General features: G+C 41.2%; 1 protein-coding gene across 1 annotated transcript in view; it reads left to right on the top strand.

The window, feature by feature from the left end:
- The window catches only part of LOC127634927 (ankyrin repeat and fibronectin type-III domain-containing protein 1), a 100,989-nt gene that overhangs the window by 48,139 nt on the left and 35,011 nt on the right, over positions 1 to 17,839 (top strand). Inside the window, exons 5-7 of the mRNA XM_052114688.1 lie at positions 3,838 to 3,960; positions 14,953 to 15,160; positions 17,516 to 17,723. Of these exons, the coding sequence (XP_051970648.1) occupies positions 3,838 to 3,960; positions 14,953 to 15,160; positions 17,516 to 17,723 (539 nt within the window). The remainder of the gene's footprint in view (positions 1 to 3,837; positions 3,961 to 14,952; positions 15,161 to 17,515; positions 17,724 to 17,839) is intronic.

The raw sequence follows: 17,839 nt of genomic DNA, 5'->3' as shown, positions 1-17,839 counted from the left end.
CTATCCCGATTCAAACAAGCCCAAACACAACATAATATGATAAACAGATCTTGAAATATTCCTCAAAGAGTGAACATGGAAATACGATGCTAAAAAGGTTGCTCAACCTACATTGTGTGTGTGCTGCGTGCGTGCGTGCGAGTGCTAGCGTGAATGCTTGTGTGTGTGTGGCGTGCATGTGTGTGCAAGCGTGAATGCGTGCGTGTTTGAGTGTGTGCATGTGTGTGTGTGTGAGGTGCATGCGTGAGTGCGTGCCTGAGTGCATGCATGTGCATGCCTGTGTGTGCGAACGTGAGTGCATGTGCATGCGTGTGTGAGTGTGAGTGCGTGTGTGAGTGGGAGTGTGTGCGTGAGGTGCATGCATGAGTGCGTGCCTGAGTGCATGCATGTGCGAACGTGTGTGAGTGTGAGTGAGTGCGTGCGTGAGTGAGTGCGAGCGTGAGTGCGTGAGTGAGTGCGTGTGTGAGTGCGTGTGTGAGTGCGTGAGTGTGTGTGTGAGTGAGTGCGTGAGTGAGTGCGTGTGTGAGTGCGTGAGTGTGTGTGTGAGTGCGTGTGTGTGTGCGTGAGTGCGTGCCTGAGTGCATGCATGTGCATGCGTGTGTGAGTGTGTGTGTGAGTGCGTACGTATGTGTGTGTGTGTGTGTGTGTGTGTGTGTGTGTGTGTGTGGAGGGTCAAAGTCTAGAATTGGTATAACAGGGCAAGACACATTTGATGTGCGTTGCGGAGAGCTTTTATTTTAGTCTTAACCAATTTCTGTCCATGCGGGCACTGGCGTATAATACTGTGTGTGTTTGGTATTTATATGCTTGTCTAATGAGCAGCCGTTGGATCTGTGTGCTGGCTGCAGTTTAAGTGCTGATCGACATCAAACAATGAAGGCAGACGCTTGGCTCTCCCTCGCTCCCTGTAGCTCTGTTCCAAAGGGAAAGTTCACCCAAAAATTTCAATTCTGTCGTTGTTTACTCACCCTGATGTTGTTTCAAACCCGTATGACTTGCTTGCTTTCATGGAACACAAAAGTTTAGCCTGAGTCATCATTCACTTTCATTGCATTTTTTTTCCTTCAGAAAAGGTTTTATTATGCTGACTTCTAAGACTATTGTCAACTGTTGGGTCACAACCCCAAATTGGGTCGCAGGTCTGTTCTGATAGCGTTGCAGACAGTGAGGAAATGAAAACATGCTGAATGCAAATAATCAAATGCAATTAAACATATAATTGTGCATAATTAAGATAGCAACATAAACAGACTTTTCAACTTTTAAAATTGAAGAGAAAAGACTGTTTTGCATTGTTTTTATTTTTATACTGTTTTAATATTTTCATGGCTGTTACATACATTTTAGCCTCAATTGTCATTACTGCAACGCTTCCGGATATTTTACTTTTAGTATTCCGATTTCTTTCAGTGGGAATTCTCATTACTGTGACACAATCATGTTTTTGTTGTATTACAATAAGAATAATGCTGTTGTACAATGATTTTCCTATTTAAGAAATAAAAAATGAAAGGCAGTACCAAGAGAGCTCTGCTGTGATGAATAAATACACTCAAAACATATTTGAGCCTATTTTTAAGATTTATGCATTTTAATTTAATTAAAAAATCCATCAAAGTGGATTGTGTAATTTTATACCAAAATAAATTAATAAAACATTAAATATTTAGGCATTTCTATTTTATTTTATTAAAAATTACTCAATTAAATTTGATAGGATTTTTTTTAAATTAAAGGGACAGTTCACCAAAAAATGAAAATTCTCTCATTATTTACTCACCCTCATGACATCCCAGATGTGGATGACTTACTTTCTTCTGCAGAACCCAAATGAAGATTTTTAGAAGAATATTTCAGCTTTTTAGGTCCATACAATGCAAGTAAATTGTCACCAGAACTCAGAAAGTCCAAAAAGCACATAAATGCAGCATAAAAGAATCCATAAGAATCCAGTGGTTTAATCCATGTCTTCAGAAGTGATATGATAGGTGTGGGTGAGAAACACATCAATATTTAAGTCCTTTATACTATCAGTCACCACTTTAACTTTGACTGACTTTTAGATGTGAAAGTGAAACTTAACAGGCACTATATGTGCCTTTCAGATGTAAAAGTGAAAGTGGAGATTTAGAGTAAAATAGGACTTACATTTTGATCTGAGTCTCACCCACACCTAATATATCACTTCTGAAGATATTGATGTAACCTCTGGAGCTTTTATGTTTCCTTTATTTGATTTTTGGAGCTTCAAAGTTCTGGTCACCATTCACTTAATTGTATGGATCTACAGAGCTGAAATAGTCTTGTTAAAATCTTCATTTGTGTTCATCAGAAGTAAAGTCATGCACATCTGGAATATCATGAGGGTGAGAAAATGACGAGAGAAATACCGTCCCTTTAATATGCGTAAACCTTCAAATATTTTTTGAATATAATTTGTTTCATTTTTAGTAATTAATTTAATATTTTTTCTCCTCATGTTGCGGTAATGAGAATATCATACACTACAAAAATATTTTAGCCTATTTTTAAGATTTGCAAAATTTCATCAAATGGAATTTATTTATTTTATTAAAGCTTACTGACAGTCTGTTTTGCATTTTGGTAATGAGAATTGAGGGTAAGATGTGCATTACTCTCGTGAGGATAATGTTACAATGCAAAAAGTCTTAATTTTCCTTAAAACACGCAATGCTTCGGGACGGCCTGTTTATTAGGTTCTATGTCGGTTAGGATGCTCCCTAAGAAGGCAGCTTACTTGGTTTTTGAACAGATCTGGTCTCTCTCCACTAAAAGGTCGTATGAAAGTAGCGTCAACGTGTGCAGTGTTTATGTTTGGTATTTATTTATATACACGTGTTTGTGTGTATGTGTCACGTCCATACACACGGTGCACGTGTGCTCTTGAAGGAGATGATGTCATCACTCAGGCCTGTAAGAAATCTTCTAATGGCATTACATCAGCACGCGGGTCCCCTACTGCGTGTCGTGTCATCGGGAACAGCTGCCGCGCAATCAGATCCATGCCGCTGTCCTTCTTCAAGTCTTATTCCCAAACGGTTTCTATCCAGGAACATTCCCGCTAGAAATACGGATGCGGTCAGCTCTTGATATCACGAGCTTTTTGGACACATTAGCTGCACGCTGGCACCGGTGTTCACTCGCTGACCTCGTCCTTCACCGTTTAAACATTCTTCATGCGTGAGTGGCGTATCATCGACAGATCTCTCCAGAGTCACACTTGTTGACTTGCTTGTTGTTCAGCGAGTCCGAGATAGTTCATTCATGCCTTAACAGTGCTGTCAAACTCGACACACACACACACACACACACACACACACACACACACACACACACACACACACACACAGATATGCATAGCCCATTGCCGCCCATGCAGCTGCGGTTGCTATGACGACAATGTTGCTAACGATAAGCCTAATTAAACACACACAATGCCTCTAACAAAAAGTTTTAAAGGTGGATCTTATTTTTTCTGTATTGCAATAATAAAAAGTTGGAGTGCCTGATTGTCAATCTTAATAGTCCTAAAAATAGGCCTAAATTTATTTAAAGAGAGTTCACTTTTATTAAAGAGAGTTTTATTGCATGGAAAAACATGCAATGAAAGTGAATGGTGACTGAGGCTGTCATTCTGTCTTACACCTCCTTTTGTGTTCCCCCGAAGAAAGGAGATCTTACGGGTTTGGAACAACTTGAGGGCGATACCAAGATGACAGACATGACTTTGCTCATTGCTAGATTAGAAAAGTCATTTGATATGCATTGCTCCGCACTGAGCGATGAATGATACTGCTATTTCTGTGTGTTTTGCAGGAGTGAGTCTGGGATTGTGAAGTTAACCCAGCGACTCTCTTTGAAAGACAAACACTTGAAGGAGGACAGGAGCCTGCAGTCTAGACCCCCGGCCTACAGGAGGCGCTCTCTCAGCGTGGACTGGTACCGCAAACACTTTTGCCTAGTATTTGCATAAGTGTAAATGAGCCAAAAGCTGTTATCAACAACAACGTATGCATCAACTTTTAACAAAACACGTTGAAATGCAACATCCAGTGTGTCATGTCTGACCACGGTTACATGCACTTAAAGGGACAGTTCACGCAAAAATGAAAATTCTCTCATCATTTACTCACCCTCATGCAATGCCAGATGTGGATGACTTACTTTCTTCTGCTGAACAAAAATAATGATTTTTAGAAGAATATTTCAGCTTAGCAAGTGCATACAATGCAAGTGAATGGGTGCCAAAACTTTGAAGCTTTAAAAAGCACATAAAAGCAGCATGAAAGGAATCCATATGACTCCAGTGGATAAATGAATGTCTTCAGAAGCGATATGATAGGCGTGTGTGTTAAACGGATCAATATTTAAGTCCTTTTTTACTATGCATTCTCCTCTCTTCCCAGTAGGTGGCGATATGCATGAAGAATGTGAGTCTGAATGTGGAGATTCATATTAACTTATATATTGATGTGTTTCTCATCCACACTTATCATATTGCTTTTAAATATATGGATTAAACCACTGGAGTCGTATGGACTACTTTTATGCTGCCTTTATGTGCTTTTTGGAGCTTAAAAGTTCTGATTTGTAAGGGTTGGGTTATAATTTCTCCGACCAATCGGGGACTGCTTTGCTGATTAATTTTACTGAAACGTCCAATCATGTATTGCTATTCCTCATGAATATTAATGACTTCCCCAGCCATCATACATTTCAGAAAGTCTTCTGCACCCTGAAACTGCTGGCTGTACGGGTAAATACTATTGCTAATCTCTGAAGGGTAGCCATTTTGGCTATGGCTGCCTCTCCCTTCTCGTCTCCAGCCTCTCTCTCATTACATCCAAAGGTCCCAAATCTGTCGCTTCCTAAATTTAGACAGAAGAGAGATGATGAATGCACAATTTTAAATGTACCATGTTCATTTTGGTTAAGAAAAATGACAAATCCAAACATGGAATGCATATTACTACAAAACACGATAAAAGCATCAAATCTTTCTTTTGTGTTCTCCATAAACTTTGGATGGGTTTGCACCAGGAACTGAATATGGTCACATTCTGCACCCCTGAACTCCCTTAAAGCATGACATTTTTCACCAAAAATGTCAAACCTGGTAGTATGCTTGCAAAAATATTTTCATTGTACTTTGAAAGATTTAATGCGCTTATATTGTACTTGTGGATGAAAAGAGAGCCATTCACGGAAACAGGTGGTCACATCTGTGTCACCTTCCTGCTCGGTGGCATATGGCAGACTGGAGCTCCAGAGACACATTTAATTGTTGGGAGTCTCGGGGCGTTGTGTCCCCAGGATGTAGCCACCCAGGCTGGGCATGATGATGAGGACTGGGCCCCCCTGTTTTTGGGACCCGCAGCCACACAGTGGCTCACACAGACTCTGTGTCACCTCCTGCACGCCGAGCTGTCTGTCGCCAGTGCCTCTAAGACTGGACTAATATCACACACACACACACACACACACACACACACACACACCCAGCGTATGGGTTTGATGCACAAAACACATCCACATGCACGCATTCATACATTGATTGATCCCACTCTCACATGCACAACATCCCCATGGCGACAGTCTTCTGTCTCTGCTCATCAGAATTAGTGAGATTTGCCCCCTGGGGTGGGCCGGGGTGGACAGGGCCAACAGGTGGCAGGCAGTTGAACTCAACAAGGCAAACGCTCTCACATGAGAGCGACTACTACTGCAACAACACACGCGCGCATAATGCACATACCGGCATATGCTCACAAATACTCCTGCAGTTAATCTCTTAATCTGACGGGATTATAATACATACGCCGAATGCAGGGGCACACAAGCGCGCAGACGTACGGCTGATGGGAAAAGACAACACGGCTTTACGGCGTTAAACAAATTAACTTCTGTTCTAATGCCATCGAAGCGACATGCACAGAGGATTCTCACGAAATCCGCCAAGAACATGTCCGGGGCACAGTGCATCCCAAACTCCAAAAATTAAGGACATTTCCGCCCCAAATATCATTAATGCAATGTAAAAAAAACGCATAACAGTCATGGACGCATAACAGTCACGAGAATATAAGAGACAATGTGTTTAACTGTCATGAAAACAATGTTGCAATGCCTAAAATCTTAATGGAATATTCCGGGTTCAACACAAGTTAAGCACTTACAATGGAAGTCAATGGGGTTTATTCTGTAAACATTAAAATACTCACGGTTTCAAAAGTATAGACACAAGACGTAAACAATGTGTGTGTTAACTCATGACACAGAAAAGGTTAGAAGGTGATTTTATGACATTAAAACATGAGTTAACACACATATTGTTTATGTCTCGTAACTATACTTTAGATACGGTGAGTATTTTAAAGTTTACGGATCGACTCCCATCGACTCCCATTGACTCCCATTGACTCCCATTGTAAGTGCCTCACTGGAACCTCGATTCTTGCTTTTGTAAAAGAAAAGTTGTGACAAGTCGAAATCCTTTTTTTTTCTGGTAATCAACATCATGACACAAATGTGGTTGATTTAGTTTAGTTGTTGAGCTTCACTTTAATCATCCTATTGGCTTCATTTTCGTTATGCTAAATAGAATTTCTTATTTGTCGTCTTTTGATTTTGGGGTGAAATTTGTCCTGGACATGTTTATTGTGAGATTCGCCCGCATCATCTGATTGGTGGGAAGCCTTTGCTCACTGTTGATCTGGAGTGCATTGCAAACCAGTCGGCATGACTTTCAAACGAGGAGGGAATCAACTGATTAGCTTTGATTCCCCATTGTGTGTGTGTGTGTGTGTGTGTGTGTGTGTGTGTCAGAGGTCGAAGGGTTAGGCTGGCTCCACTAGGCCTGAAGTACACAAGAGAGAGTGGGGATCTGTTGACCTTAGAAACACACACACACACACACACACACACACACACACACTAATCGGCAAAACTGTCCTCGCTGCCCTCCTCCTGTTGCGTACTGTCACACACACTCCCCCTCAAAATTTGGCTGCTCGTCCTGCTTGCCTCCAGTCTGTCTGGTGCCAAGAATCAAATTTCAGACTTTCCTTCTTACAGCCACATATAACCCTCCAAGTCCCTCTGCCCGCCTTACGTCTGTTGTAACCCTCCATTCTTAAAGAAAGAGAGAAATCGTCCCATTCTTTGCGTGTTTGTTATAAAACGTTCGTAAACATTCCCAGGGATTGATTTGATTGGTGACAATGCGAATAGAATCGGACTGTTGCTTTGATTTCAGTATATCAGCGTTTGGTAACTGGACATGCACCGTCAGTGTTGCATAAGTTGCGACTGTGAATCTAATTTACACGAAATCCATCTCGGCATCCTGTTTCAATTATATAAGCTCAAGTAGAATGAAAAAAGAAGGAAATAAAATATTTACATTTCTAAATGTATACTGTGTTCACATGTAAGAATTGCTGTAATTATGAGTGTCCGACTTGTAGAACATATTCACATTTAACAGTTTTGAGTTCTACACATATTTTGTAATTTTATGCATGTTTAATGTAATTTACACCGATCAGCCACAACATTAAAACCACCTGCCTAATATTGTGTAGGTTCCCCTCGTGCCACCAAAACTGCACCAACCCACATCTCCGAACAGCATTCAGATATGATGATATTCTCCTCAGCACAATTGTACAGAGTTGTTATCTGAGTTACTGTAGACTTTATCAATTCAAACCAGTCTGACCATTCTCTGTTGACCTCTCTCATCAACAAGAAGTTTCCGTCCGCAGAACTGCCCCTCACTGGATGTGTTTTTGTTTTTGGCACCATTCGGAGTAAATTCTAGAGACTGTTGTGTGTGAAAATCCCAGAACATTCATGTGATTATCTAATCAGCCAATCGTGTTGCAGCAGTGCATAAAATCATGCAGATACGGGTCAGGAGCTTCAGTTAATGTTCACATCAACCATCAGAATGGGGAAAAAAATCAGAAGGGCTGGTTTGAGTATTATGTTATTTTGGGATTGTTGTGTTTATTTATTTGATCATTTTATGCACATTTCATGTAATTTATGTGGTCTCTGTTCTTTGCACGTGTGTCGCAACAAAGCGGCAAAATGTTATTTGATTGACGAATATGTAAATATATAATTGGACTGTTACTTTCACAATTTTCACACATTTGCATGCATGGTCAGTGTTGCGGTCATTAATCTAATTTACAAGAAAAACATCTCGGCATAATGGCCTAATTACGTAATTTTGTGTTGAACGGAATAATCAAATACATCAAATTCTACATTTACGCTACGTGCACGTAATGTCGGAATTGCTGTTTTACAATTGTTCAACAGTTGGGACCTCTACACATATTTTGGTCAATTATGCACATTTAATGTCATTTATGTCGTCCCTGTTCTTTGCGTGTTTTTTGCAAAACATTCGTAAACATTGGCAAAACTTTATTCGTTTGACAACTGTGAATCGTACCGCTACTTTGTTGGCAGTTCTCGCGCACATGCGTGCACTGTCAGAGTTGCTTAAGTTGCAGTCTTGAATCTTGTTTACAAGAAATCCATCTTGGCATCATGTTTCAGTTACGTAATATTTTGTAGAACAGAAAAATCAAGGATCTTCAAGTCTCAGTTCACACTGCGTCCATGTTATTTTGGGATTGTCGTAATTACGAGTTTCCAACTTGTTAAACAATGTTCGCATTCAACAGTTGGGACCTCTTCACATGTTTTTGTCATTTTATGCACGTTTCTGTCATTTATGTCGTCTCTGTTCTTTGCACGATTGTCGCAACACATTGCCAAAAATGTATTTGATTGACGAATATGTAAATATAGAATTGGACTGTTACTTTGACAATTCTCACACACTTGCATGCACTTCCAGTGTTGCGGTCACGAATCTAATTTACTAGAATACATCTCAGCCTCACGTCCTAGTTACATTATCTTGTGTTGAACGGAATAATCAAATATCTCAATTTCTATAATTACACCGCACTTACGTTATATCAGAACTGTTGTAATTACAACTGCTTTCAACACATATTTGTGTCAATTTATGCACATTTAATGTTATTTATGTCATCCATGTTCTTTGCGCGTTTGTCGCAAAACATTCGTAAACATCGGCAAAACTTGATTTGATGACGACTATGTGAAAAGAATCATCTGTTTCTCTGGTTGGCAGTATTCGCGGATATGTGCGCACTGTCAGCGTTACCACAGAAGAAATCCATCTCAGTATCACGTCCTAATTATGCTTAGAATAATCGAAATATTGAATTTTCAATTTACACGTCATGTTGGAATTGCCGTAATTATACGTTTCTGACTTGTAAATGTCATTATGTTACAGCTAGTGTGACATGCTTTACATGCCAGATAATATAGACGTGAATTTATGTCATGGCTGCCATTATCAACCAATTCAAGTTTTATGAGTGTTGCCATAGAAACACGAGTGCTTGAACAGCTCAGAGTGGCAATTTCCGATTTGTCATCTCTTTATTACGGTGATTTCGGCTCAGTTTCTAAGATCCCTTAATGGTTTTTTATTATTATTTAAAGCTGTATCAAATATACATCATAATATTTCTTGCACTTAACAGTTACATTGCATTATATACACTCACCTAAAGGATTATTAGGAACACCATACTAATACTGTGTTTGACCCCCTTTCGCCTTCAGAACTGCCTTAATTCTACGTGGCATTGATTCAACAAGGTGCTGAAAGCATTCTTTAGAAATGTTGGCCCATATTGATAGGATAGCATCTTGCAGTTGATGGAGATTTGTGGGATGCACATCCAGGGCACGAAGCTCCCGTTCCACCACATCCCAAAGATGCTCTATTGGGTTGAGATCTGGTGACTGTGGGGGCCATTTTAGTACAGTGAACTCATTGTCATGTTCAAGAAACCAATTTGAAATGATTCGAGCTTTGTGACATGGTGCATTATCCTGCTGGAAGTAGCCATCAGAGGATGGTACATGGTGGCCATAAAGGGATGGACGTGGTCAGAAACAATGCTCAGGTAGGCCGTGGCATTTAAACGATGCCCAATTGGCACTAAGGGGCCTAAAGTGTGCCAAGAAAACATCCTCCACACCATTACACCACCACCACCAGCCTGCACAGTGGTAACAAGACATGATGGATCCATGTTCTCATTCTGTTTACGCCAAATTCTGACTCTACCATCTGAATGTCTCAACAGAAATTGAGACTCATCAGACCAGGCAACATTTTTCCAGTCTTCAACTGTCCAATTTTGGTGAGCTCTTGCAAATTGTAGCCTCTTTTTCCTATTTGTAGTGGAGATGAGTGGTACCCGGTGGGGTCTTCTGCTGTTGTAGCCCATCCGCCTCAAGGTTGTGCATGTTGTGGCTTCACAAATGCTTTGCTGCATACCTCGGTTGTAACGAGTGGTTATTTCAGTCAAAGTTGCTCTTCTATCAGCTTGAATCAGTCGGCCCATTCTCCTCTGACCTCTAGCATCAACAAGGCATTTTCAGCCCACAGGACTGCCTCATACTGGATGTTTTTCCCTTTTCACACCATTCTTTGTAAACCCTAGAAATGGTTGTGCGTGAAAATCCCAGTAACTGAGCAGATTGTGAAATACTCAGACCGGCCCGTCTGGCACCAACAACCATGCCACGCTCAAAATTGCTTAAATCACCTTTCTTTCCCATTCTGACATTCAGTTTGGAGTTCAGGAGATTGTCTTGACCAGGACCACACCCCTAAATGCATTGAAGCAACTGCCATGTGATTGGTTGATTAGATAATTGCATTAATGAGAAATTGAACAGGTGTTCCTAATAATCCTTTAGGTGAGTGTATATATACATTACATTACAAAAGTTACATTTAACTTAAGCGAGCAAATAACAAAGTAACAATGTTGATGCTGCTTAGTGTCAGAATAACAATGTTGCATGGAAGCAGGGACGGATTACCGACCGGGCCAATGGGGCCCTTGACTACCAGGGGGCCCTTGACTGTCCGGGGGTGTCCTGGGATTTAAGGCTGCGCAGTCTAGTTTGGTGATCCCCCATGCTTGAAAACCCTTTTGGGCTCAGCAACTTTTGTGTGGAGGGGGGCCCTTGGAGATAATTGACCCCAGGGCCTTTGCAAGTCATAATCCATCCCTGCATGGAAGCATTGCATCTTTAAACGGGTGACAAAAATACTCCTCGCAACTGCCTTTTCCCATTGTTTCAATTTAAAAAAAGCAGATAATTTACCAGACGCATTAGCAGTCGCATCGGGCAGAGTTTGATCTCAGAGGTGTGTTATATTCGGGGAAGCAGTACAGAGTAATCTCTTACCGGCAGTCCGCTCAACACTGCACATGTGTGCGGGATTGCATGTGTTTATTCTCAAAGGCTATTATTCTTAGACAGAGGCATTACTCACTACATTTTCCGTACTATGGCCTATTCTCATTTAGCCTTGACGCACTGGACGTGTTAAACAGCACTATGTGCTCGTATTTGTGTGTCTGTGTGTGCTAAATTTTGCTGTGCCTTTGAATGCGGCCTTGCTGTGATGCCAGACACACTCCCTGGATATTTGGAGACTTGACCGTGTGTGTATGCATGGCAGTGCGTGTTGTATATGATGTACACTACCGGTCAAAAGTTTGGACACACTTGGCTGTAAAGTTTGTCAACCCTAACCCTAAACCTTTCAATCTAAAGGCCTATGCTTTAGTACATGGAAAAGGTTTTGTAGACAATTGGAAATGTGCCTAAAAATGAATTTCTTTATAGAACTGAAAATGTATTTTAATTAAGGCTGTGTAATGGATAAATTCAAGCTGATAGTGAGGGTTAAGAGGCCAACAGGTGTCCGGCATACATGAAACTTCTTCAATACTGTTTAATAGGGTTCCCATGGTCATGGAAAACCTGGAAATATCAGAGGCTTTTAAAATAGGGTTTTCAGGGGGCCCAAGTAGCTCAGTGAGTATTGACGCTGACTATCACAAATGGAGTCGCTAGTTTGAATCCAGGGTGTGCTGAGTGACACCAGCCAGGTTGCTAGGGAGGCTAGAGTCACATGGGGTAACCTCTTCGTGGTGGTGATTAGTGGTTCTCTCAATGGGGCGTGTGGTGAGTTGTGTGTGGATCGTGGAGAGTAGCATGAGTCTCCACATGCTGTGAGTCTCCGTGGTGTCATGCACAACGAGTCACGTGATCAGATGCGTGGATTGACGGTCTCAGAAGCGGAGGCAACTGAGTCTTGTCCTCCACCACCCGAAATGAGTTGAGTCACCGTGCCACCACGACAACCTACTAAGTAGTGGGAATTGGGCATTTCAATTTGTGAGAAAAAGGGGTAAAAAAATAGGGGTTTCAGGCCCCACCATTTTGTCTGCCATCTTTGTTGCGGAAGTATTTTCCCCATTCATTTATTTCCATAGGAATGTCATAAAATCCTTCATAAAAGAGTCGTAAGCCATGAACCAAACCAACCAGCTCTGAGGTGAATCACAACATTACAAACTTTGAACAAATCGGACCAAAAGACAAAGGTGCAAGACTGTGTATAACGTCTTTAATGAGGAAATTCACACAATTAATCTCACATATAAATATTTGCTGAAAAACCTCTTGAAACAACACAAATTCCATATACGATTAAATAATTAGTTACATTTAAATAATTATAAATATAATATATAATGAAAATATATATTTCAGATCATTGAATTGCATGACATTATTGAGTGAAGCATTCATAAGGCAACAAAATGTGGCTTATGAAGGCAGTATATTGTTTATGTCCATATTATTTATCATTAGCCTGTGGATTGCTGTGGACCGACAGTCCACAGCATTCCATTTAGCAAATTAATACATCAATCTGTCAACATGCCTCAGACAGTTGCTTTTGGAGCATCATAAACAGTGTTTTTAGGTGGCTGTGTCAAGTTAATCTTAGTTTGAAACTTAGAAAAAAGTCTTGAGATCCCTGCGTTCAGAATCCAGCTGTGCTTGAATGCAAGAACACGTTCTCCTCTTGTGCTGTCACAGGTGTCAAACAAACCTGAGTGTGGTTTGTTAGTACACCTGGAGTTTTGCTTACTGCCCCCTGCTGAAAACAGGTGGTACTTCAAGCTTCAAGATGGCGGGAATATTCCATGTAACCATCTGGGGAAATGTCAGCATGCCAACTGAGTCACTGATGCTTAAAATAAATAAACAAAAAGCAATGAGAAATAAATCTACATAAACTAGTCAAGCTCACTAATTGAGGTTGACCATGGTGAAGCATTCCTTGCCCAGAGTGTGCAGAGCTGGAATCTAGTCAAAGGTTTGCAACTTTGAAGAAGCTTTAATGATAGTTTTGATTTGTTCAACATTTTTGGTCATTATGTAATTCATAGTTTTGATAACTTAATTCCAAAATTGGAAAATAGTCATAAGGAACTTTGGACACATGTAGGTGTGTCCGAAGTGGGGAGCTATTATGTGTGTGTGTGTGTGTGTGTGTTGTATTCTATCACTATGTGATGAGGTGTTGAGGCGGCTGTGGTAACATGTGGTGTCCCTGTTTCTTTTGTCTTTCCCTCTTTATCCCTCGTTCTTTCATCTGCTAGTCTTTCATGTGAGCATGCACGCTGTTTGCTCGGCAGTCCGTGTGTTCGGCGCAAGAGGAGAAACTTTAATCTGTGAGATCAGCAGCCTTTGAAACTGATCCTGCCTGCCACAAATATACCCACTTTTATCTGCACACAGCACATACCTGCCCGTTAAAATAAGCACGTTATTATCAGAACACTCTGAGACATTCGTCTGTTTCTGGCTGGCTGTGTGTATGTATGTGTGTGTGTGTGTCCCACGCAGACAATGGGTCCGTCCTAATATGAGAACATTTGTGACAGTTGTAGTTCTTGGAGCGCTTTGTTCTCTTTCCAAATTCCAAACCGCAGGAGGAACGTCTAAATTCATGCAGCTCCTCTGAATAAAGTTTCAGTGCCTTCTCGTGGCCGTATGCACCGGAGACATTGAATGGGGCACGTTTACTGTTATGCATTTGGTGGATGCTTTAATCCGAAGCAATGTGCTGTGCATTCAAGATGTAAATATTATCAGTCCTTGGGAATTGAACCTGTCTTTAACATTTCTAGTGCCATGCTTTACAAAATCATGCTCATTAGTGGCATGATCTTTATTATCACATACATTAAAGGAGGGTAAATTAGGAGGTTACCCCATGTGACTCTACCCTCCCTAGCAACCGGGCCAATTTGGTTGCTTAGGAGACCTGGCTGGAGTCACTCAGCATGCCCTGGATACAAATTCACGACTCCACGGGTGTCAGTTAGCGTCTTTACTTGCTGTGCTACCAAGAAGACCATTAATGTAAATGTGGCGGCTGTATAAATGCACCGGTTCAAATAAACGATTCACTTATATTTAGCATTGGGAACTACAATTCCTTTTAGTGACGAGGTTCATTTGGACAGTTCATGTACTGTAAATTGAACTAGTTCACACAAATGGCTTACTTATTCAGTCGAGTCAAGGCTTATATCTTTAAGCATTCAGCAGTCATGTGTAGAAGGGATCCGTCCCTCGCCAAGTTCTCACACATGCGCATTCAATTATGATGCTATGGCGCATTTGCCGCTCGCCTCAGCAAATGTCCTCCAAACAATCACCTTAACAAATGTGTCCCGAAGATATATGTCCACTGAGGTGCGGATTCAATCTTTGTTTTGTTAAAATATCCATATAGATGGATTAGAACCTGGATCCTCCAGCGCAAGGGGCAAATTAGTTACCACAAGACCACCCAGTTAGATGCTTAACAGTAAGCGACAGTAGCATATGTAGAGCTGCATGTTATCAAATTTGTTAAATATTTAGTTTAGATATTGAATTGGTCATCCAAAAATCTTTTTGTTGTTTCTCTTTCAGGGCCGAATCCGAAATGACTCAACAAATCCCAGAGCCTCATCCTCTGATCTCACGCAAGTATTCCAGTGCGTCATGTTCATCTCCTCCGAGCGCGGCGCGACGCCTCTACAGAAACCTGTCTGGAAAGTTCCGCACAGCGAATCTGCTGCAGGAGGATGCGGCGCTCATGGGCCAGTCGGACAAGGATCAGTCGCACAAAACCTCAGTGGTGAGATCAGTCTGCACCTCAAACACATTTACCACCACATACACAGATACCACCACATATGTCCAATATGTACTCTATTTGTTCTCCCAATTTGGAATACCCAATTCCCAATGCGTTCTAAGTCCTCGCGGTGGCGTAGTGACTATTTAGAAATATACAGTATTAGAATACAGGTAGATTCTTCAGATCTGCCGATTTGTTCCTGGGATCTCTTAAGCACCAGATCAAAGACTGTTTTCTTGAGAACAGATCTATGGAGAACTAGAGAGAACTAGAAAGATCTTAAATAGCAACTAAATTGGTTCTTCTAATAGCATCAGACTGGTTACAAGTTTTTTAAAGTTTTTAAAAGATCACACTTGCAAGTTCGAATTCAGGTCGTGCTGAGCGAGTCCAGCCAGGTCTCCTAAGCAACCAAATTGGCCCGGTTGCTAGGGAGGGTAGAGTCACATGGGGTAACCTCCTCGTGGTCGCTATAATGTGGTTCTCGCTCTCAGTGGGGTGCGTGGTGAGTTGTGCGTGGATGCCGCGGAGAATAGAGTGAAGCCTCCACATGCGCTAGGTCTCCAACGTGCTCAACAAGCCATGTGAGATTCGTCCTCCACCACCCGGATTAAGGTGAGTCACTACGCCGCCACGAGGACCTAGAGCGCATTGGGAATTGGGCATTCCAAATTGGGGAGAAAAAGGGGAGAATAAAAAGAAAGCGTTGAGACGGGAAACAGGATGGGGAAAAAAGAGTGGTACAAATGTCGGATTCGACCCAAAAATTGCATTAGCAACGGCACATTCATGCTGCAGTGGTAAATATTGGGGTATTATCAGAGGACTCCCTAGGCTTTTCAAAGATACCAAATGTTTGAGACAAACACTATATTTACATTAAAAAAAAGGAAATTGTAAAACCTTTTTCGCGGGGTCTCTTATGGTACTTATGGTAAGGTGACATCATCATAGCTTGTAATGTAAAATAATGAGATCTTTATAATGGCAGAGCAGGACGCATATATTAAAATACACAGAAATATTAATGCACTTTATATCTTATAAAAAGTATATGTATTTAAATGTTTGTATAGTGGGCATGAATGTAATGTAATGGTGATTGAGAGATACCTCAAAAGCCTTTTGTATACATGGATTTCAACTGGATCTTTCAGTAAAATAATATACAACATTTTAACCAAGCACAAGTTGCTTATATTCAACAAATACTCATTTTAAAATATTAGTAACTATATAATCATTACTGTCACTTTTACTTTATTAAAATAAGCTGTCATTTATCCCAACATAAGAGTCACTTTTCACACAAGTCTGCTGTCATATTAAATAGATTAATATAAACATTGAAACCTCTTTTTCCCACACAAATAACCACTAGATGGTGCCATAAACATGTGAAACTTACATACCATAGGTCTAGGGTTATAGGGTTAATATTGAAAGTCTGGGACAAGGCTAAAAGAGTCAAATCTATACAAAAAAGACGTTTTAAAAAAGCCAGAAAGTAAATGATGAAGGCCTGGTAAAATGTTTCCAGTTAAGTTTCATATAACAAAGAGAAATAAATTGTAGAAATCTGTTTGTTTTAATCAAAATGAACCCCATGGGACATGAAAGTGCCCGAAGTTTGCCTTCGTCTATTTTTCTTAAGAATGGACGGAAAATATTGATGGCTCATCTTGTTGCTAAGCGCAGCACTATGCTTCAATAATATGCACAATATCAGTGGGCGTGGCCATGAAGTTTCAGTATTTTCTTGCAAGCGTGCACCAAGTCTAGGCGCAAGTGGATTTGGTGAAATTGCACGCACAAAGAGCTAATGGGCTGGATCAAGTGCTGGGTCGGTTATTGAATCTTCTGCATCCTATTATATAGTCAATTACCTGACTGCAGGGCTGGATTGGTAATCTGGCATACCGTGCATTCTCCCGGTGGGCCGACGCACTTTGGGGCCGATCAGGGGCGGACTGGCCATCGGGAGAACCGTGCCGGCCGCGACACGGGCCGAATGTGCTGCGATAAGCTGAAATGAGCCGCTGCTTATGCAGAAATGGACAGCGACTTTTGGGCCAGTTTCTATGTAACATCCCGGACTGATTTCTCTTCCCAATGCACCCCTGCCTGTCAAACACCAGCGATATAAACAAAGCACATTGATAAGAATTTGGTAGTGCAAATGGGTTGTATATGAAGTAAAAGAATAGAAATATGGACTTATGTTCTTTTGTGCTTTAACTGCATCCTTGTTTAATGTCAGGCGTATTTCAATGTGATAGTTCAATGTATTTGAAGTGTGTGTGTGTGTGTGTGTGTGTGTGTGTGTGTGTGTGTGTGTGTGTGTGTGTGCAGTTTCAGAGTAATGAAGCTCTGTTTGAAGCCGTGGAGCATCAGGAGCTGGACGTGGTGGAGTCGCTGTTAAACACATTCAGCTTGGAGGAGTTGGATTTAAACACTCCCAACAGTGAGGGACTGCTGCCCCTCGATATCGCCATCATGACCAACAACGTCCCCATGGCTAAACTGCTGCTAAGGGCCGGTGCCAAAGAAAGCCCCCACTGTGAGCACACACACGCACACTCTGATCAAACATTTGAGCACGGGCCCCTTTATGATTCATAAAGCATGCATTAAAGGCACAGAGGCATGCCACATGCCATCCCAGATGCGTAAGAC

The sequence above is a fragment of the Xyrauchen texanus genome, chromosome 42, assembly GCF_025860055.1.
Source record: "Xyrauchen texanus isolate HMW12.3.18 chromosome 42, RBS_HiC_50CHRs, whole genome shotgun sequence".
NCBI lineage: Eukaryota > Metazoa > Chordata > Actinopteri > Cypriniformes > Catostomidae > Xyrauchen > Xyrauchen texanus.
The sequence above is the reverse complement of the archived record's forward strand: the minus strand, read 5'-3'. Positions and strand labels throughout refer to the sequence as shown.